This window comes from Larimichthys crocea, chromosome XVIII (genome assembly GCF_000972845.2).
Source record: "Larimichthys crocea isolate SSNF chromosome XVIII, L_crocea_2.0, whole genome shotgun sequence".
NCBI classification, from domain to species: Eukaryota; Metazoa; Chordata; class Actinopteri; family Sciaenidae; genus Larimichthys; species Larimichthys crocea.
The window spans coordinates 11,404,073-11,426,690 of record NC_040028.1 but is presented as its reverse complement, the minus strand read 5'-3'; the positions used below and the strand labels follow the sequence as shown (position 1 = coordinate 11,426,690).

At 40.9% G+C, this 22,618-nt stretch overlaps 1 protein-coding gene across 2 annotated transcripts in view; it reads left to right on the top strand.

The window, feature by feature from the left end:
- Nucleotides 1-22,618, top strand: part of igf2bp2a (insulin-like growth factor 2 mRNA binding protein 2a) — a 52,579-nt gene that overhangs the window by 16,522 nt on the left and 13,439 nt on the right. For both annotated transcript variants that reach the window (XM_010730926.3, XM_019270589.2), the window contains exons 3-8: nucleotides 11,788-11,836; nucleotides 13,542-13,593; nucleotides 17,432-17,495; nucleotides 18,419-18,709; nucleotides 19,000-19,134; nucleotides 21,735-21,857. In XM_010730926.3, coding sequence (XP_010729228.1) covers nucleotides 11,788-11,836; nucleotides 13,542-13,593; nucleotides 17,432-17,495; nucleotides 18,419-18,709; nucleotides 19,000-19,134; nucleotides 21,735-21,857 — 714 coding nt within the window. The remainder of the gene's footprint in view (nucleotides 1-11,787; nucleotides 11,837-13,541; nucleotides 13,594-17,431; nucleotides 17,496-18,418; nucleotides 18,710-18,999; nucleotides 19,135-21,734; nucleotides 21,858-22,618) is intronic.

Genomic DNA, 22,618 nt, shown 5'->3' with positions numbered 1-22,618 from the left:
GCTGCCCACACAACCCGGCATTTCCAATCACTCCCCTCCGCTGCGGAGTTCAGGCTTCCTAACTCAAGATATCGATGTCAACTCTGGATATTTACCCAAGTATTTATCGTATATTGATCAGGGCTGACACCCCTATGAGCATGTCTGATAATTGAATTAGTCTACATATTACATTCCCACGCTGCATCTTCCAATTTCAAGCGAGCACCACACATCATCCAGAGCAACTGTTTGCTATTCCCTCCGTTCATTTAAACACACGCATATAACTCTGAATCCTAACCATCACTTCCTCTCAGGCCCCCTGCCTCATTTCACAGAGTAGGTCAGGATTTGAAGGCATTTTAGCCGCAGGATTAAAGTCTGACAGGGATAATACCACTTCAGCCACTTGTGAGTCACGTGACACCAGATGATATACGGTTTTGGGAGGAGCACTGTTTAATTAATGTATCGGAGGCCCTTATCCAGTTTGACTCCACCCAACGTGGAGTCTCATAAATGTTAAAAGCTGCTCTTTTCCAGACGATGGTGAGGAAAACAGTGATGGTAATGAGTTGTTTTTACCTTCACTTGTGCACCCTTATACACTCACAGTAAATATAATACAGTCTCTCTATTACCCAGAACTGCCTATTGATGTAATTTTAACCTTAAATCCATTTATACTGTCCCCCCCAACCTGCACAAGTGCGTCCTATATAGATAATCCCACTGCCTTGTTAATCTCTTGATGGCTTATCGGGGTTACCACACTTTATTTACTTTACTACACTTTGCTGACTTGTTTAAAATTGCTGTCAGTCAGCGATTTGTTTAATCTCTTTATCTGTTTTTATCCATCTTCTCTATCTTTTCGCTGGTTCTTCTTTTTTTTTCTTCTTAACATGCATGTTTATTTTTAGGAGTCTTTCTGATGTTGAAATTATCTTATGTAAAGTGTCCAGCTGCAATCAAAATGACTAAGAAATAAATAAATAGATTAGTGTTCATTTGTGGTTGATTTTAATTTCTCTTAACTCTCAATTTATTAAAGGTGCTACGGCATTTAAATGAATATTTCAGAGCTGCAGCTCTCAACTCAATTATTTCTTTGTTGATTATTTTCTTAAAGAGTTCCTTAATTATTTGGTGTGTTAACTGACGTGTTCAACTCCAATATATTCACTTTACTAAGACAAAAAGAGTTGCGAATCTTCACTTTCAAAATGCTGGAACCAACCTTTTCTTTGCTTGAAAAATTATTTAAACAATTAGTCAGTTATCAAATTCGTTGGTAATTAATTTTCTGCCAATCAACTAATTAATTAATGTACTCAAAAAATGCATCAGAATGGATTTACATATATGCTTAAATTAATTCTGTTTGATTTAAATTCAATCTGAATTTTTATTTGATTTTTCTTTTATTTGATCATCTAAAAGGGAACAAGACAATTGTCACAAAATAGTATTGACAAGACGATTTTCCCAAAGTGAAATCCAACAAACACGTGAACCAGGAGTGCTATTTTTCTGATCCTTTTAAAATGCATTTAAATTTACAAAGAGTCATTTTGTAATGACCATGATCAAAAGCAAACACGCAGCTTTAATTAAACTCATGCTTGTGTCAGGCAGCGTTTCCCGGCCCAGCACCAGTTCCCGACCCTGTGTTTGAGAAACGCAGCATGTGTTTTACTGTTTCCATAAGCTTTGTTCTGCCGCTGTTTGCAGAGCGAGGACTCCTCAGTGACAGCAGCTGTGACTGGCAGGGGTGTTTTTTTGGAAATATGCTTATTGACCAGGCTTGTCAGTATTTTCTGTTTCTCAGACGATAAATCTTCACTCACCTCCTGCCAGTTTACTGTACGTGTTTTCACTCTCGGTTAGGAACTTCCCTGCAGACAGGGGGAGGGGAAAGAGATGAGGTAGTGTGTGTTCATGTGTGTGTGAACAAGTAAAGCTCGCTCTCCAGAGGGAGTTGGAGGGAGTAGTGAGACGGGTAGAGAGAAAGAGAGAGAGAGGGGGACGATGAGAGACAGGCTGTAGACGAGCAGAAGACAGACGGCGAGAAAAGCAAGGCAAACGGTTTGAGGGCTTGCGTAATGTTGAGTGTTGTGTGTGCAGTATTGATCCAGGTTAACCCTGCCGGGACCTCCACCTATGGCAGGCTGGCTCAGCCTTCCAGGCACAGTATAATACCTTATGGTCGACAGATTAAAGGATGAGACCTAAAGAACAAGCTGCACGACTCAACATAAAGCAACAGAAGCAGCCATGAGGAGCAGCTAACAGCGGATCCACACTGCACCATCGCAGTATGAGCTGGTATCCACCTGTCAGTAGCTGTTAGTGCTGAGGTGTGTAAGAGGGAGACACTGATAGTACATCAGCGTGTGCATGTAGAGAAGAGTAGGCACACCAGTTGGCTATACATTAGTGCATTTGTGTTAGATGTGTGTGTGTGTGTGTGTGTGTGTGTGTGTGTCCCTGTAGGCTCGCTGTGTGCCTGTCAGTGACAGTGCTGACTACGTGCTTTGTGACGGAGAGCTCAGAGGAGTCCTCAGTTAGTGAAGCAGCAGTGTGGAGCCAGCAGGCATTTGATGTGCGCAGGACAGAACAGCGTGGCACATGACTCTGCAAGTCCTCTTGAATCATCTTTCTGTTTATTTGTCTGACGCTTGTGGCTCGGTGGCTGGGGAAGTGGTTTTAGCAGCAATAAATTAAAATGTAAATGTTGTAATTGCAGTTGACTGAATGTTTGCTGCGTTTTGCATAATTAGCAGAAATTACGTCTGCACAGGATTGCACATAATGTTTCCTGTCCATCACGTCAGTAAAGTTAGTTTCAGTTTTAGGCGTTCTTCTGTTGGAAAGTCTTATATGTGTTTGTGGTAACCATTTTTTAAAGTCTCACTCCAGTCAGAAATATATTATGCTTGTTGTGACTTCGGTTGGAGCGCAGAGTTTGACACTAGATGACTGTTTTCACATTCATCTGTTGAAAGGGGGGAAAGTTTAACACATGTACGTATGAGACAGCACAACCAGTTTGGAAACCAACGATGATCCAATATGCAACTTTCACAAGTTTGATGTGGAAACTTGAAACCTGAGAATGATCGCCTGTGTCCAGTAGTTAACCTTTAAAATGAACAATATTTGCATAGAAGGGAGAAAGAAGTAGAAGTAGGTGTAATTTTAATAACTGAATTTTTATTCAAAACATGGTGTTTCTATATATTTTGAATCATGTCTGAAGGGGATTTTTAAAAATATTTCAACTTGGCAAAGATTTGATTAGTATCAAAATGTTGGCTATTTCAGTAAATATGTGGGACAGAGTCAGCGTGCAGGTGTTGCTCCGTCCATTGAGACGTCTTTGGAGGCTCCACATTCAGAACTTCCATTGAGTTTTTGATCAACATTTAATCTGGGAAAGATTGTTTCATCTGGTGCACAAGCGCACCTCAGACCATCACGCTTTCCTCTCTTATGTGATCCAACACAGCTCTGACTTGTTGCTCCCTGCTTCAGAGTTATCAGCTGCTTCTTATTTCCTGGAAGAAGGTTCGGCAAAACCTGTATTTAGAGAAACCTGGGGACAAAAATGCACCACGTCCATTTCAAATATGTCTGAATATATGCATGTTCAAAGCCAGTCAGACGTTGCGTTCGAGCACAACAGTTCTCATTTAAATAGAAACGTATTACGCCGCAGCGATAACAGCAGAACATTTTAAAACACTCATTTCATTGGCTTAGTACACGACATGAGAAAATTTGTTTTGTTTCAGCTGGGCACCCGGTGGCATTTTGGCACTGATTGAAAATTAATTTGTGGCAATTACACCTGAGAACTGAGAATCTTTTTTTTTTTTATCTGCACCAGTATACAAATAGCTTTGGACTCTCCAAGAGAATGTCTCTATGTGTCTTGTTGTAGATTTCTTAATATATAATCTACATATCAAGCTCGACAAATGCTTCTGTGGATACAGTGGATAATGGCAGAGCACTGTCTGAATCAGAGTTAAAATTACGCTGCTGTAAGTCGTCTCTCACGCTGCATGGTTCTCAAACGTGAATGACTTGCTTTGCCTGAGTCACTGAGAATCTATTTGCTCATCTGCAATTATCCCCATCACGTGACGCTGAATCATTCCCTGATAGACAGAAGACATTAATCTACTTAAAATCTACCTGCCTTAAAGTAGACCTCAATAATGAACTTCATGCCACGTTTAATGGACGTGGACTCTTCCCTTATTTACACATTTCTGTTAAGCAGCTGCATGAGTGTCGACAGCGAGGAGCAGACAAACGTCAACAGGAAGGCTGTGGCTTCCATTAGAGCTGCGTGTGTCTACCTGCCTGCCTTTTGGCCCGTGCCTCCCCACCTCTGTGCCACAGAGAAAACTAATGCATGAAGAGAAACAGGCAGGCAGGTAAGCCTGCTGAATTCTGATGAGTTTTCCTGCCCGCCGAGGAATGGGAGGGAAAACAGAAGCAGGCACCTGAGCGCTACGCACAGAGATGAGATGGTTAGCAGCACCGTGGAGCGGCAGCTTTGTTCGCTCTGCAGTATCGGTGTGAAAAATATGTGGTTAGGGAACAATGAAGAAGAGCAGATATCATGTTTGCTTTCTTACTTAGCATGATGGGAAATAGATTTTTTTATGAATGCAAATGAATGCCCAAAGGAATAAATACAAAACTATGAAATTACATTAAATACAGTATATTCATTTTAGATGAACCAAGGACTGATTGTTTTTTGTCTTGAAGAAATAAGAACACAAACAGAAAGTGAAACAAGGTTTTCCTTCGTCCTCAAAAGCAGCCAACATGACACAGTTTCTAGATTGTGACACCCATTGTTATGGTGATTTGGGAGAATATGAACAGCAGATCAAACTACTACCCGCATGTGAAAGGTGTCACCTGTAGAGATTTGATCATGCAGTTCTCTTTTAGCTCTACGGTGCATTTAGCAGTTCATCATTTTGGATTTATGGCACATAACCTTGCTGCTTTGGTTCACCCTCACTGCTCTCGTCAGCATTGTGTTCGTTGGGAGCAGCTGTTTTCATCAGTATTAATTAGAGGGAGAATGCGAATGTCCTTGAAAGAAAAAGGCATGTTTCATTTAACGCTGGATTGCGGCTCTTCCTGTGTTTAAGTGTCTGCAAGTGTTCAATTTCACATCTCGCACGCAGACATGTTGTGACTGCACAGACTTAAAAAGCCATTGATGTCATGCTTTGCCGTTCATTTAATAAGTTGAACACTGTCTCTTCTGTCCTTATACAGTACACAACATTTCCAGGAAACTTCTTAGAAATGACAGGAAATGACACGTACATGTTAAATAGAACATTACCATAGTGATAAATATGTTTAGGCCTTGTGCAGTCTGTCTTCACTGGATCAATATTATGCTCTGCACTGTTTTGTCAATGCTCAATACACACACAAAAAACAAGTCTAACACGAAGCTGTGGGTAGCAGTATATCTTTTGCATACAGCCTCTGGTGAGCTAGAAGAACTGCTTCAGGGTCTGCCTGTCCTTATGGAGGGCAAAATGCAACAAATCTTTGTGGCTGAAGGACAATAACAATGCATAGACACTTCTCTCATACAAATCCTGTTATCTCTGCTCCACAACAATTGGATGGGCCTTAGAAAAGTGCTTAGGAGCACTGCACAGAAATGGCCTGAGCTCCGCTTTAATCCAGCATCAGAGAGAGAGCGAGTGGGACACAGTGGGAGCTCCACCACGGTTTGTAAAGGAGGAGCAGAGGGACATCTTCCACACAGTAGGGTCTCCAGAATATTGTTGACTTATTGCTTCCTGTCTGCGATTTCAGGACGTTTAGGCGCTTAAGAGCTTACGGGTCAAAGCTAGAAATTGGGTTAATTCAGATTAGACACGTCTGTGGTTGGTGTATAAGGACCACCAGACTATCACAACCAACCCACCCAAAGTGATCCATGTAACTGTAGACTGGGTATGAATCAGACCGTTTATCTGCGCTTGTAAGATGTAAAGGAGTAAGAGCAACAATGACGGATCTGTCAGCTGAGAGTCTTAGGTAAATACTGATGCTGTGAGAGCGACAGGAGCTCACATACATGCACATGGAGCTGTAAATGTATCTGATTATCAGATGATCACATTATGCTGCACTCAGCACTACCACACATGAAAGAAGGAGGCACATGCTTAGACAGTATATATGACTAGATTTGTAATATGATCGTGTAATAGGTGCATAATCATACACGGCTCCAGTGTGATTTATGACCGCAGAGGCTTTCATTTCCTATTTTATCTGCACGGTGTGGCTGTGATGACGGCCAGATTATCTTTCATTTTGAAAGTCATCAATTATCAATATGAAGTCTTTCGCCGTGGCTGTTTCTGGACTGAGTCTGTGTCTATTATGTCATCAAAATCAGCGGGAGCAAAGCGGACGAAGGGAGCTGGTCCAGTTTTGTTTTGTTTTTTACCCTTTTTGAGCTTTATTTGATAGACAGCTGAAGAGTGACAGGAATGTGGGGAATGACATGTAGGAAAGAGTCACCGGTTGGATTCGAACCCTGGGCTGCCGTTGCTCTTCATTTTATCACAGGGAAGGATTAATCTCTTTAAAGCATTAAGCAGCAGATATGTGCTCATGTTAGTGTGAAATAATGCCGATTGTCGGTGAGGGTGTTGACAGGTAAATGGACGCGGCATAAAGGAAAATGACAGGAAAGAAAAAAAACTTTATCCGTCAGGTAAATTTTTCATGTAGGACCAATTAGGTGTCTCGTAGAGGTGACCGGAGTCATGTGAGGCGGTGTGTCCTCAGACAGGCCTGGTGGACTGAAAGGCTATTTGGGATGTCTCTTTTTTCCTTCAGAAGAGAGCCTCCCCGCTGGGCACAGAGCAGCGTGCCTTGTGAACGGTCTCTGACAGCACGGCCATCCGCACAGAGCGAGGAGGGAAATGGTAAACAAGGCTTTTAAAGACCCCATTATACAGAATCCTTGAACGGAGAAAGAAATGTGTAATTATCACTCCTGTGACTTTCTGTTTAAAAATATATATATAAAAAAAGGTTTTGCCCCCATTCAAGGAACGTCTATAAAAAAGAAAAAAAACCACGATGTGACTTCGATTCTTTGTCTGTCTTTTTAATGGCAAAATACACTGACTTCATGATAAATTGAATAACCACTCTGTCCTGATTTTTCAATGTCACGTATGTTGTATAAAGAAATATCAATGTGAAGTTCCTCTCTCTTTTACGCCTCGTATTTTCATCGTTATATCTGGCATGTTATTAATCTGCCTGCAGCTTTTATTGAACTATTTAACAAAACAGCAAATCTCTGAAATGATATAAAAAAATACATTTTTTAAAACACGTTAGTTACAAGTTATTCTTATCAGCACGTGTAACAGCATAATCAAAACGCTCAAACATTCGTTGACTAGCCTTCCAGAAGATTTGAGCACATCTCATTGATTTCTTCAGTGAATGACGCTTAAGTGGAAAAGTAACTAAGTACAAGTATTTAATTCCCAAGTTGTTATATGTTATTATACTCACACTCATAATTACTCTACAGAGTGCAGTATTATTTGTGAAACATGCATGTTTTTTTATTTACTGCTTGCATGTTAATGCAACATAATGCATAAATACAGCATATATGTATGATAAATACTTTGAAATGAGCTATTTTGACTCTAATACTTAAAGTAAATTTTGCTGTAAATATTGCTTTTACTAAGTAAAAAGATCTTAAAATACATGTAATAACAGAGTGCAGTCGCATCTCAGTATTTAGCAAATGCATCCTAAAGTTTAGATTGTGTTTTATGTTAATTTAATGTGTATCATTATTCCTTTGCCTCCGCCTAAGAATTTAATTTCAAAGACTGTTTCTGCTTTTGTCCTGTCACATGACTCCTCTTTATTCATCTCTGCCCACATGCAGCCCTGTGACTCCTGTATGGTGGAGCTGCTGATGTGGAAATTATTCAAAACTCTTTTCTCTTACAATGCAACCAATTAGTGAGAAACAAAGATGAAATGTTTCTCCAGAACAACGCGTGGAGAGAACATTGCTGCCACGGCTGCAGCTGTTCATTTTCTTGATTAATTGATAAATTAGCTATAAAACAATAGAAAATAGTGAAAAAGAAAAAAAAGGCAATAGGGTCTAAAGCGATGAAGTTTAAAGATGTTCATTCTCGTTCACTCACGCCTCTCAAACTTTTTGCTGTTTTGCCTCTAAAACCTAATCAATAATAATAATCAATTAACCACTTATTATAATAGCTGCTGATAAACTAATAGATTAAAGAACTAATCGCTGCATCTCTCTATAGAGAAGAGAATGTAAATGTATAATCCCTCCACACAGCTTTTGACATGGATGATGAGATGTTCATCATAAGAAACACTACAAACTTCTGGCGAGGGATGAATACCCTCTTTCTCATCCCTCTGTCCGCCCGCCTGCCCTCTCAGAGGTTCAAATTCCTCCCTGCTCTGCATGCATGTGTGCATTAGTATGCATGCGTGTGCGCAGACACGACTTCTTACCTCATGCAGGTGGGTGCAGTAAATATTAGCTTTTCAAATGAACATGGCCACCCTCAGATATTTAAAGGCAGAAATTGAGAGGCTTTCTTTTTTTTTTTTTCTCTTGGCAGTCCACTCCAAACCAACAGCAGACAGCTTGGTTACATTCAACAAACATTAAGTAACCATCGACTTCAGTCTGTATCTTCTACTGCACTGCAGTTTGGTTCTTTGCGAAAAGGAGAAGCTGAGGAAGGGCACTGGGTTTACCTTGAATGCAAATAAACAGACATTAGCAGATATATAACACCACCGGGTTATTCCCTGATTAGAACACACATGACCTGGGGGCATACATCTGATAGACATAAACGCTGTAGACAGACAATAGTATATGTTGCCGGGTGGTATGTATTGTGAGCCTCTCCCTGCCCTGGAGACAGACAGAAAGCAGTGATCTCATGGTTAGCCATCGGCCGCAGGCATGCTGAAAATGAGACCTTGAAGAACTGTCGGGAGGCGTTGTCACTTTTTCCGTGAGATGTCCATTCAGGGAGCTTCCTCTGCATTTTTCAGAATGACAGACGAGCAAGTGGCTTTTAAAACATGTGCAAGCTGCGGAGATGAAAATAAAGAAAGTGAAAGGGACCCACGTGGGAGAATATTGATAAAGCACGCCGACAGTTCACACCGAAATCGTCTCACCTAGCAGTGGATTCACTAATGTGCTTATTAACTTTAAACGCTTTCAGAGGGTGGCATTACTGTGCTGCAGTTCAGTGTCATGTTGTCTAACATTACATCAAGGTTACAGTTGACAAATCAATTAACCAAAACACAATAGTGAACCGGTTCCTCTGAATTCACAGGCTATTTAAGCGGACGACGCTGAATGAAAGCAGCTTTTAGTTTCCATATTCGGCAGCTCAGGGGTGCCAGAGTTTGGGGCTGTTTTGAGGTTTGGATTTGGCCTTAAACACTTTTCAGCTCTTGGCTGCTTTTGAATGGCAGGAGGTTGTTTACTACGTTAAAAAAGGTGATGTGTTTTAGTGGTTCAGACTGTTTTTTTTTTTTTTTTCTGTATCGGTTTACCCTTGTTTAGATACCGGTTGCCAAGAGAGATCTTTCATCGAGCCATTCCTTTTAAACCACCGGCAGTGACAGAAATCTTGCAGGCCACCGTGTGGTAGGACACACTGGGAATTCAGTCAGACTTTTTTCGTCGTCGTTTGTTTTCTCCTGGGCTTTTGTGTCATTTGTAGCACGTGACAGAGGATAAACTCGACTTGAGTAGTTTTTCCCTGTTGTTTTTATTTGTGAAAGTGCATTTGAAACTCGCTGATATAGATTTACATAGATTGATTAACCTCCTAAGCCTGCAACAAAAAGCATGAAACGCTGTACTAATCACATAACAATACAGTCATATTGCACATTGACTTAAACAGGAGAAACTCTGCTACAAGCACATATAAGTCATATTTACACACACCAAACTCCAACACCAGATAGAGATAATGTCCTCATATGTTGCTATGCTTTGGTTTAGATTTAGAGATGCTTTAAGAGCTGATTAAGAGACACTCATTGTAAAAATGTGAATTTTTATTAGGCTGAAATTAAATGTTTCATTTATGCTGTGTGCCATCTTAATTTAGGCCTGCAAAAGGCTGAGGCTTAGTTGTTATTTACAATTAAATGCTCTCTAGAGGTTTATTAATTCACTCCTCAATTTTAACAATAGCGCTTAAAGTTCAAATGGGAGCGGAGAGGAGAGGAGAGCGCTGTGCTAAATCTGTGTGACACTGTGTTTCGTTTTTTTTTCTCCTCAAGCAGCACAATCAGGAAGAGTCATTCATTCATGTCCAGCTGCCAGCTCATTCCTCTTGTCCTCTCCTCGCCGCTGACAGGAAATTCTGACCTGCAGTCTTTTGCGCCCAGAAAGATGTGCGGAGAATCCTCCTGAACTTTGATCCACCTCTCATTATCGCTTCCTGTTACCACTTCGCGTCTGTACCTCCGTCCTTCGCTCTCGCCCCCGTCATGCCTCCTAATTGTACACTGAAGTGCGTTTTCCTCCCTGCGTTTTAGATCAGCATCTCTCATCGCAGAGCTGGACTCTCTCACGTTAATGTACTTGTTAACAGCTTGTGGTCACCGGGCGGTTTGTGCGGCTTCGCTGTTTGAGCTGACACACACACACACACATACACTCACTGAAGAGGAGAAGGCTGTGTGGATGCTCTGGACATTTGTACGTCTTTCTGTCTTCTATGGCGAACATATATTTTGGTAAAAGAAACTAAAAGATGTTTTTAAATCATAAAATCAGACTCACAAAGGCAGAAAGCGTCACCAGGTTCACAGCAAAATGGAAATGAATGTGAATTGAAAAGAGTGATACATTGTCGAGGAATAAATGAATACATTTTCAAGGAATAAATGAAAATCCTGTTTGTTGGCTGGTACAGATATCTTTTCCTTTCTTTTGTTCTCTTATCTAAACTTTGAACCCAAAACACTCTAAACCATTTAATGCCACTTAAATCTAACCTCCCATGACTTTACCTTCAGTCGACTGTTTTCATGTAAAGTTTCAGCACTGGTTTTTCCAATTTCAACTTCATCCCGTTTAGATTTATCTGTGATTTGTCACCTTCTAACCATCTTTCGGGGATTGATCTTACACTTTAATCGATTTAGTTATGAACGGGCTGATAAATGATACGAATCGCTGTGTTTTTGCTGATAATCTCCAAACAAATTGGTTTTGATTTATCCAACGATCGCGTTGTCGCTCTTGTTTTCAGTCAAATCTGTTTTTCTCATGTCACTTCCACGTCTCACGGCGAGAGTTGTAAGAATAGCACTCGTAGGAGGGTGTTACTGAGTTTCGCTAGCTGCTGTCTAATAAACGTCCTCACCTACACACCTACATTTCCTTCGGCAACTCCGCGGCAGTCATTTCATTTGTGATACCGTCTAATGAGCTGTGGGTGTTGCAGAAAGTTAGGATGACACTGACTGTTAAATCACACACAATGCAGCGCTGACTCTGCATTCGTGCCACTCGTCACTGTAACGTCTTTGCTTCACAGCTGTTGATACGGCAAATGTGTATAAGTTCCTGTAAACAACAACAGATTGAACTCTTAAGCGAGTATGTGAATGTGTGGTTCAGGTCTGTTAAATCCACTCCGTCTGTGTGTCTCATCTCTGCAGGAGTCGGAAGATCCAGATCCGGAACATTCCCCCTCATCTACAGTGGGAGGTCAGTTGTTTGTCTCTATGTGTGTGTGTGTGTGTGTGTGTGTGTGTGCGTGTGTGTAAGTCAGTGATGCCCAGTTGAAGCACCAGGTAGCACATAAACGAGTCTCCTGACAATGAGTCACCAGCTTTTATACTGTGTACATGTTTCTGTCTGTGCTTATATCCGTGCGAGTGTTTGTTACTGTGTGGATGACACTGTGTCTTGTGTGTCAACATCTGTATCCATGCTGGGGTGCAAGTCATTTTTGTGAGTGTCTCTGCCGTTATGCCTGCCAAGTATCTGTATTACTGATACTTCTATAAAACTTCACAGACCATTTGGACATTTTAAAATATCAACATTAATAAGATTTCTTTGTTTGACTGATATAAATAGTTGCCAGATATTTGTTTCCTCTTAACTCTTCAAATCAACCTGGAAACAAATGTTTAAACCATTGACAGTAGAAAGAATGGATGGCGCAAGTGTGACGTCACTGTTTCTGGAGAGCTGTTTGAAGCTGAGAGTGTGTTGGCTTCGACCTCCTGGCTAATCTAAAAAAATAAAAAAAAATGTCAAAGATGTGGATCATAAACCTGTGGTGGCCAAATGAGGCCTGGGTGCTCAAACAAGCCATCTGTAACAGCACCCACCTGTCAGTCAAAGTGGATATGCTGTTAATTATGCATAACATTAAGCCTTGATATAATTTGAATGAGTGAAATTAGCTGTAAACATGTTTATCTCTGCTGTGAACATTTTAATCTGGGGGCTCATTGCGATTGAATTGTTATGTAGCCAGCCTCAAGTGGAGTTTGACGTACTGCAGCGTTTGGCACTTTCGCATTGGCTTCACTTCACAGCCACAGAGGTTGCCGCTTGGTCCAAACTCAAAACACAAAACAGTCACATCCTCACTATCACCTGTCAGTTATTTTTCCATCCGGAAATTTTGAAAAAACTTTCCAACTATTGACAACAATTTATTTATTGTCTCCTAATAACCATTAATTTATAATAAGGACACGTTTGCAATGGTTGAAAGTAACCGCTTGCTCACACTGTTTCCATTTTATGCTATGTTATAATCATCAGTCATCCACTGCGTTCATTGGACAGCTGTAGTTGGCAGTTATTTTGCAGACAAAGCTTTTGAAACATGATGCATCATGTGATTAAACTTTCCCGTGTTTAGTCACGTATATATTGACTGTGACTCAAACTCTGATCCCTAACATTACTAATGTAAACAACCTTTTAAAAGAATTCAGAATTTAAATATAGTTTTGTGTATAGCCCTTGTATTAAAACATTTGTTTTGGAAGTTGTGCTTTGAACGATCTGATTAGATGCTTTGCAAAAAGCATTTCCCAGATTTAGTTCACAGCATCTGTTTATAATCTTTGTGTATGAAGTCACTCATAAGTTACTTGTAACTACTGGCTAGTTTTCAAACTGAATAACTAAACCAGGTTTCCACCAAACAATGTCTAGTAAAACCTGAGTTTGTGTAAATCAGTTGCCAGGAAACATCTATAGCCGCATCCAATCACAAGCAATCAACATTGTATCATTATTTATTACAAATCTCAATGGATTTTTGAATTAAGTTATGAAGTTCTGGTTTCACTTTGGCTCTCTCCTTGCCGCATTGTTTCTTGTGTCGTGTGTTTGCGTCAGAGGTCGTAGTTTGTATCTCTAACTCACACTCTCATTTCTCCCTCAGGTTTTGGATGGCCTTCTAGCTCAGTATGGTACTGTAGAAAACCTGGAACAAGGTACGTAACTCTACTCTTCTTCACTGTTTGCTGCACATCTCATCATCATCTGGCTCCAACTGTTCATTGCACATGTGTCTCTTTAGCAACACACGCACAGAGACCTCCCAGTGAGTCAAGTCTCCCTGTGTGACTTGACTTCCTCGTTACCATCATCCCACACACCCCATTATCTAAACATAACCCATCTCTGCATATAAATCATCCCTTTATCATCCTGTCTGTCTGCGTGCGTGTTGTAAGTTTGACCGAGGGAGAGCAGCGTTTGAATTACATGCAGCCTCTATAATAAGCACTGCCACAGGTCCCTTTTGGCTTCAGCATATGGATTAAAGTGAGCAGACATGGCAGGCATCCAGTAGTAATGTGTCCGTGTGTATGTGCGTGTTTGTGTGTGCATCTGTTTTGGGGAGGTGCTTTCGTGGTAATGGGGCAGGACACTGCAGGCGCCTGTGGTGAGGCTTTTGCACTGTCTGATGGTGTATGTGTGTGTTTATATGAGTATTCCACACCAGAGCTATCCCTAGGAAGTTTTTTCGCTGTCTACACACACATGCAGGAATAGTAGACAGGGAGTCACGGACGCACACGGTGTCTCTCCGTTAAAAACCAGCCAAGACAAGCTACCACCCACTATAGTCATGACAGGTGCTAAAAAAGAATCCAGCATAGAAAATTACTCCGCTCAAGAGTTTCCCGGACACTGCCGTCTACTTCATCTGTACGAGACACAAGCTCTTCCCTCTTCTTAGTACCTCGGTCCGGCTCTCTGAACACCAGAGCTGCACAGCTGAGAGAGTCAGCCAGCGACCTCCCTCCCCCCTATCTGTCTTTTCTGTCCCCAGCTTCCTGTCTGCTCGTCACTTTTCTCTTCCTGCGCCCGTGTGCTCTGGTTACGGGGTGAGGTTTTGGAGGAGTCCCATGTTCTTGTGTGGCATGGTGACGGCTGCCGGTGGCGGGCGTGGCAGAGCTGGCTGTGAGCGCTGGGACCATGCCAGGCTCTGCCCACTCACCCTTTCTAAGCCAGCTGGGTGTTCTCACTGGTTTTAACCCTTCCAAACCTGCTGTCTGCCACGCTCTCATTTAGGTTTTTTTTTTTTGTTTTCACTGACAGAGAGTTCCTTTCGCTAGTTCTTCTACAAAATGACAATCAACTTTAAAATATTTGCTTTTGTTTCCCTATTTCTCTGATATTGGCAATCACCTTGCACGTCTTGGCTCGTTTATTTTGATCGACTGGTGTCTTTTTCTTTTTTTTTTTTGTTCATCCTTGGTTAACTTGCCAAACATTGCAATGAAGTTTATTAGCACATTTTTAAAGATATCTAAAGCATGTGCAAGTGAATGTTTTTTGTCAGGATTAGTCCTTACAAATCAAAAAGCAGTGGCTTCTTTTTTGACTCATTATTTTGACATTTAGCGGTTCCATCGCGGACAAACTAGAAATACCAGAGAAGTATAACTGCTCTGACAGAGGCCTTTGTGAAGCCGAAGGCATTTCATCACTAAGACATGTGTGTCTCTCTCTTACCATTACTTTCAAATTCTCCACAAGATGAAAAAGGTTATCCTGTCAAATTTACCAACAAAAAGTACAGAAGGTTAAAGATATGGGAACTGTATTTATTAAGAATTAACAGTAACGTAACACTTACATTTAAAAAAAGCAGAACAATCCTAAAAAACATGATATTAATATAATATGATAACAAGGTGATGCAGTTTTTCTCAATTAACTGATTTTTGGATCTATAAAATGCCATTAAATTGCTTGTTTTGTCTGAACAACAGTATAAAATCTAAAAAATATTCTGTTAACTACATCACAAAACTACAAAAAAGCAGAAAATTCTCATAATTGAGACGCTGAAATTGGTATTAGAGTATTTTTCTCAATTAAAAGTATTCCTTTTGTATACACAGCACTAATTATCAGCCACTTTCCTCAGTGCCTCACTAGTACTAACCAAGAAAACTCAGACAATTAAACAAAAATGACCAACAACAACAAAAAAGGTCTATGGACTCCACACAGGACGCAACCAGCATTATTTAGTCACATAAATGAAATAGCCTGACACTTCTTGTATAATTAACAGCGGAATAAAACAGCACTAAGGCTGACGACAGGGGCATGTATAAACAATAAAAAACACTGCTGCTGCAGCCACAAACACACATATTACAGCAGAAAGAGACACACACACACACACACACAACACAAAACACAACCATCACAGTGAGTTTTTTGTTGTTGTTCTCAACTGTCTGAACGACACGTGAATCTTATTCATACATGTGAATATTGTCCAAGGTCCTTGTGAATCTGTTCTGGGTTCAATTTAATTCTTTCAGCACTTCTCAAACAATTTTATGACCGGTCCACTAAGCCTCTCTGCGCTCCTCAAAAATGTTTATCTGAATGAAGCTCTGCAGTCACAACTGTGGCAGAGATTAACAGTCCAAAACAGCAGAAAGACCTCACACACAGGTAAAAAAACAAAACAAAAAACAACTGAATTTGCTGCTGGTCGATCAACCATGAGCATTTCAGTATTAAGGATGTAAGCCAGACCCAGTATGCACCTGCTGGAGTCCCTTAACCAGGTGGCACATTAAATAAGTGATTAATTAAAGTGGATTCTGCAAAGGTTCAGTCGTTCAGGTCATCTTTCTTTGAGAAGGGTTAACTCTGGGGCAACTGTACCTGGATGTTGATGCTTAAAAGACGTTTAACCTCTCATCCAAGAGGCTTCTTCAGCTCTGAACTCAAACTCTTAATCGTAACTTAACTCTTATTAAAGAAAGATGACTAAGCAACTTTTTTTAACGAGCTTCTACTATACGAAAACATGAAGTATATCATCTGCGTTGTAACCAATCGAAGCAAAACCATCCTCACCAACGGACTAATCAAGAACCTGTCCAACTGTTGTGTGGGACATTAGGATGACTTCTTCAAGTCGTTACTGCTCTGAACATGGAGGCCATGATGAGTACGATTTATGCGTGGCTGGAGAACCCTGTGAAGTTTGAGAAGTCTCATGGCGTTAATAATAGTGAGACCATAAGTCTGTGAAAGAAAAAGATAAATAAATAAAAATAGAAATAAAAATAAGGTAGATGCAATCTTTTTTTTTTCTTTCAAAAGCATCAAAGCTCAGGGACAATAATCTTTATCACTTTGTTACTTCCTATATAGTATTATTATTATACTATTATTATATTAAATTGTACTGTTCACAAACTGCTTTACTGACATTTGTTTTTACTCTGTAACACGTGACTTGAAATGTAGTAGCACAATACTTGAGATAGAAGAAAAAATACTAGAAATACACAGTAGAAGTACACGGAAAGTGTCACTTCTGTTACCTCAGTTTGCTAGATGTTGCAAATTAACTTCCCAGCGGGAATCAAGTCCATAACTGTAAGTTATAAGTTTGCTCTGCTCTGAGCAGCACAGCACCACAAATGATCCCCCTCCGTGTTTCACTGCATCGCACTTTATTACAGATTACTACTTGCTTTGTTTAGGCTCTCATATCAAACTTAAATCTGTCATTATGCAAGTGGCAGAGAGGCTATTGTGTTTAGCGGCTCCTGTCTTGTAGAGGCAGCAGCCGGATCTGGAGACAAGCCAGCGTGGTAATGGCTTTAATGGATTCACACAGACAAGTGGCTCTCTGGGTCACCACGGGAACCTGGGCGCGTGTCTGACTCACCTACGGCAACAAGAAAGACCTGCAATGTACATGTGTAAATGTAGCCCGCACCTTTGTTTACTATATTTCATGTTTATGCTTTTCTCTCTCTCTCTCTCTGTCTTGTTTCACAGTGAACACTGATACAGAAACAGCAGTGGTGAATGTCACATACGCAACCAAGGAGGAAGCAAAAGTGTAAGCAGCAGCACAAACAGCGATGCAGCCAAGTACCAACGGCGAGGCCTGTGATCTACTTGCTTTTAACCTGCACAGACAAGCAGCAGAAAGAATTGTTCACATACTTGTCTGTGTATTTTACCCGGAGGATTAAAAATATATCCACAACGGTCCAGGGGCAGGTTCACATCACGGTCAAAACCTGAAAATTCACCTTGAGAACTTTCTTGAGAATATTCACAACGCGCGCGTAATCAAATATGGTGACACCGAAGTAGGTTACTACATAGTTAATGTTAGGATGACGGCTGGAAAAAACAGCAGCACCGACAACTTCTGTTAAAGTAAACGTCCACGTTAAGCTGGTTAAATGTGAAAATAATATCTCCATATCAGCCTTCCGTCTACAGGTAGATGGTTCCCACCCATTAAATTAACTCTATGAAAATGAGAACCTAAGCCTGCCCTGTCACTAGACAAGAGAGTGTGCAGCAAGAGAGTTTAAAAGACAATCTTGTACCTCCAATTGTGACAACATTGCAGTCTGGACAGAAATCTTTTTGAAAAGGACTTGACAGCATTAGTGTGCGTGCACATTGTTTAAAAAAATTAGTCAGCGTAGTATGGATGTATTCTTCATTTTCCTTCAAACTGTTCAGAGTGTGGATCTGGTGTTACTTTACTTGCCTCGCTCGGCACTGTCCCGAATGTTCATGTGCTTAAAAGACTCTTGCAGACACTTGACGTTAATTTGTCATGACATGCTCAACCAAAGCGCAGAGCGAATGCAGCATGCATGAGGCAGCACATGTAGTTAAAAGCAAGTATATCAGAGGCATCATTTTCTCCACTGTTCATCTCTATAGTGAGATATTATTATTTGCATGTACCGACAACTATAATTGATTATACTGACATCATTTTATCCTGTGTTCCTTCAGAGCCATTGAGAAGTTAACAGGACACCAGTTTGAAGACTACTCTTTCAAGGTGTCATATATTGTGGACATGGATGCTGCTCCGCCCGACCAGGCTCCTCGCACACGACGCGGAGGTCGGTCATCCCGGGACCACGGTGCCTCTCAGCCCGGGCCCTCAGGGGAGTTCGGCCCTCCCCGTCCGAGACAACACGACTTCCCCCTGCGCATGCTCGTGCCTACTCAGTTCGTAGGAGCCATCATAGGGAAGGAGGGCCTCACCATCAAGAATGTCACGAAACAGACGCAGTCCAAGTAAGCTGCTCCGATGAGATGATCTGTTCCGTTCGTGGTTTTATTAGCTCTGCTCTAATTTTGGTGAAGCTAAAATTAATTAGGCGTTTTGGCACCGTATCCAAGCCCGCCTGTGTTTGAAGACCAGTTGTCTGAGATGAAGATAGACTCAATAAAAGCTCTTTTCAGTGCTTAATGTTCTTTCTTTGTGTCCTTTGAATCTATAAGGAGCAACACGACTTTATTATTAATTAATGCACATAGATTTCCTCTGATCTGTCTTTCTCAATGTTGTGTTCTCCATCTCTCAGGGTGGACATTCATCGGAAGGAAAATGCAGGTGCAGCAGAAAAGCCCATCACCATCCACTCAACTCCCGAGGGCTGCTCCTCCGCCTGTCGCATGATCCTGGACATCATGCAGAAGGAGGCCAATGAGACCAAGACGTGAGTCTGCACTTCGACATACCCCAAACATTCATAAACGTCCAACTAAACACATGCTTCTGCAGGGTATATATACACTCCCTACAGGGGAGATTAGCCATAACGTCTACAGGGTTATAATCTTATCCTTTAACCTGCCTGCACACCTTTTAATCTCACTGTGCATTCTCCCGCCTGGACCACTAACACAGTAAACACAGTGCACACGACACACCCACATAGACTGACACGTAATCACAGCTTAGCATTTAAGAAACGAGGCCAACACGTCTAATTGGGCTTGACACTTTTAACAAGACACTGCACCTTTTAAACTCTTTGAGCTGCCGCTGGCTCTGAGCATCAGCACCACCCTTTAACACATAACACCAGTTTGTCTTTATTTGTGATATAGGTGTGTTGTTTGATGAGGCAGCTGATTAACTCAAGATTTTATATTGTTAAAGGAATAATTTGACATATTTGGGAAATATGCTTAAAGACTGGAAAAAGTCTGGATAGAGCCAGGCTAGCTGTTGTCACTTATTCCTAGTCTTTATGTTAAGATAAGCTATTCAGCTGTATAGCTCCATATTTACCATACAGACAAGAGAGTGGTGTCGATCTTCTCATCTTACTCTCAGCAAGAGAACATATGTCCCAACATGTCTAACTTCTAACATTCATTAAAGTTAAAAAATCCGTTACCACCAGCATGCATTGTGCAATAATTGAGATAAACTCTCTAAATGTCACAAATATTTTCCTCTATATTAAAAAATACTTTGATAATTGATCAAGACAGAATGATCTCATCTCATCAAGCTCCTGTTGAGCTTGAATGTTGTAAGTCACTTTAGTGAAAAGCGTCTGCCAAATGATTGTCACGTAATTTAACGGCAAGAAATCAGTTGATCAGGTCTAATCCAGTAATTGTTCTCTCAAATGTCATGACTTAATAACACCACCCAGCTCTGCCAGAGAGCCACACCTACAGAAATGAACCTGTCACCTCCCCACATCCTGTAATTTTACTGAAGAGGCCCAGTGACACCCAGTGAAACCCCAACCAACTTAGCCCTTTGTACTCACAGCACTGGCATCTCCCTTTACTTGCCCCACAGCTAACCCCAAACTAATTTCACTTTACAGCAGAGATCAGCACGCATAGTTTTATAACATGCCCCCCCCCTCCCCACACTCACACATCACCACTTCACACATCAAGTGTGTGACCACGCCCAAAAGAAACCCTCAGCATCTGGCACCCTCCACCACACCACAAACTTAATGCACATGTACACCCCACAACGGTCCCATAGAGCAGAAATATTATGCAGATACCAATACCTTCCCCATCTATACACAATCACATCACAAACACACATGCAGGGTAGTTTTTAGTTGTAAAATAAAAGTAATGCTTTATCTAATAATGTCATGAAACTTTCCTGGAAAGAACTTTTTTAGTTAGTTGTATTGAGTTTGGAATGGCTCCATTTATCCCAATTAAATATTTATCATTATTATTATTATTACTGAATGAATGAATGCTTAACTTTCATAATTAAATCTTCAGGCATTCGTTGTCTACAAAATAATAAATCCATTTACTATGTAATATTTAAGAAATCAGAACATATATTAGTTAAATAGTTCATCTTCCCTCCTTCTCCCGGCTTTTGAGAAAAAGTTAAAGACTTAAACATCAAAGTTAAACAAGCATTTCAATTTGTACCCATCTGTGCACCAGAACGACTTGGGGGGTTTTGTCGAGCCATTTCATGGAAAATTAACCCTCTTAAATCATTATAATTTGTACAGTACAAAAGAAAATGGGACTCACTTTCAATTTCACCCAGATGACGCAGCTTGCACAATTTATTTTTCCCTCCTGAATATTTTTAAATCTACTAGCCTCAGTAGCAAGCAGTAAAAATACCAGTTTTTTAGCTGTGACACTAAGTATCTTTCCTTTCTTCATGTATGTTTAAACACGTGTTCGCCTTCTGCATGTTCAATTGAGCTGCTGAGCCCAGACTAAAAGAGATTATGCTAGTGTTGAGCAGTGTTCAGTGGTTACTTCTAAATTACTTGATTCTTTCTAGGAAACGCTCATGAAATTATTAAGAAACTATAAGGAATTCATTAAATATAATGCATCTCTATATATCAAAATCAAGCCATGCATCAATCTGTAGTTTAACTGTTTTCACTCACTTTAAGGGCTTATCAACAAATCATTTACTTTTATTTCCACCTCTAAATACCAGCGAGCATTTTCTGAGCTGTGCATGTTGCAACAGTACCTTGTTGATTGTAAAGTGCAGTGAACCGTATCTTCTTGTAGCAGGAGACGCAACAACATGCAACCAGTTCAAAATGGGTTTATATTAAGTCTTCTTCTTGTTACACTGAATATGTAAAACCAAAACGGAGCTATTGAATAAAAATAAAAGGCTCATGTCTCAACATTGTGTCTCGTGCCTACAGCAGCACTTCCAGCAGGGCAGGTTATCCACATTCTTGTTCATGCCCATCACACTATAACATTCCTCACACTGCAGCGTCTTATATCGCCTGGCCTAACCTCATTTTTTTGTGTACGTGTGTTTGTGTAGGACGGAGGACATCCCTCTGAAAATCCTCGCCCACAACAGCCTCGTAGGCCGGCTGATTGGGAAGGAGGGCCGAAACCTGAAGAAAATTGAGGAGGAGACAGGGACCAAGATTACCATCTCCTCGTAAGTCGGCGCTCCCTCCCTTTCCTCTTTCACACATGCCTGCGGCACCCTGAGGCTACGCTACTAGCTGTACTAGCACCTTCAGGAAAACAAACATACGCTTGAACATTCCAACACTTTGAGGTGAGCGCTCGAATGATTGTGACACATCAGCAATTATGCTTCCGGCGACTTTGTTTGGATTATTACCACCTTCGAACCGACGCACGGATATCAGGACGTGAATTTGTGGTGCCACACCTTCTTCTTCACCTGTGCTCATTAGGCTCCCATCATGTGCTTTCACTTAACTGAGTTGTTAGAGAGCAAATGTGAAGAGTTAATTACGGCTCCTTCACTCCAGAACATGATATTAGAGAAGTGGTGGTTGCACCCCATTTAACGGGCCGTGCTCACCAACCTTCGTTCATTTAGGGATAATGAATTGCTCTGTCTCTGTGAGGACGTAATGAGCCTTGAGGAAGAGAAAGAGAGGAGGGGGACAGCGAAGAGGGAAGGGAGAGGGTCTGTTTTTTTTTTGAGAGGAGACAAATAGTACATTTAATCTGGATGATTAGATGTCCTTCACATCCACTGAGGGAGGATAGATTGGACTGGCAGACCGACCTCCAGTTGATGGTGTATTAAATGGTGAAAAGATTAAAAATTTAGTCTGAATCTATTTTTATTGTAGTGCACTTCTCGGTCTCGGTTTTGTCTTTAATGAAAATATGAGCAGTGTAAAGTAAAGTTCAGTTTTATTTGATGCTACAGGAGTATGA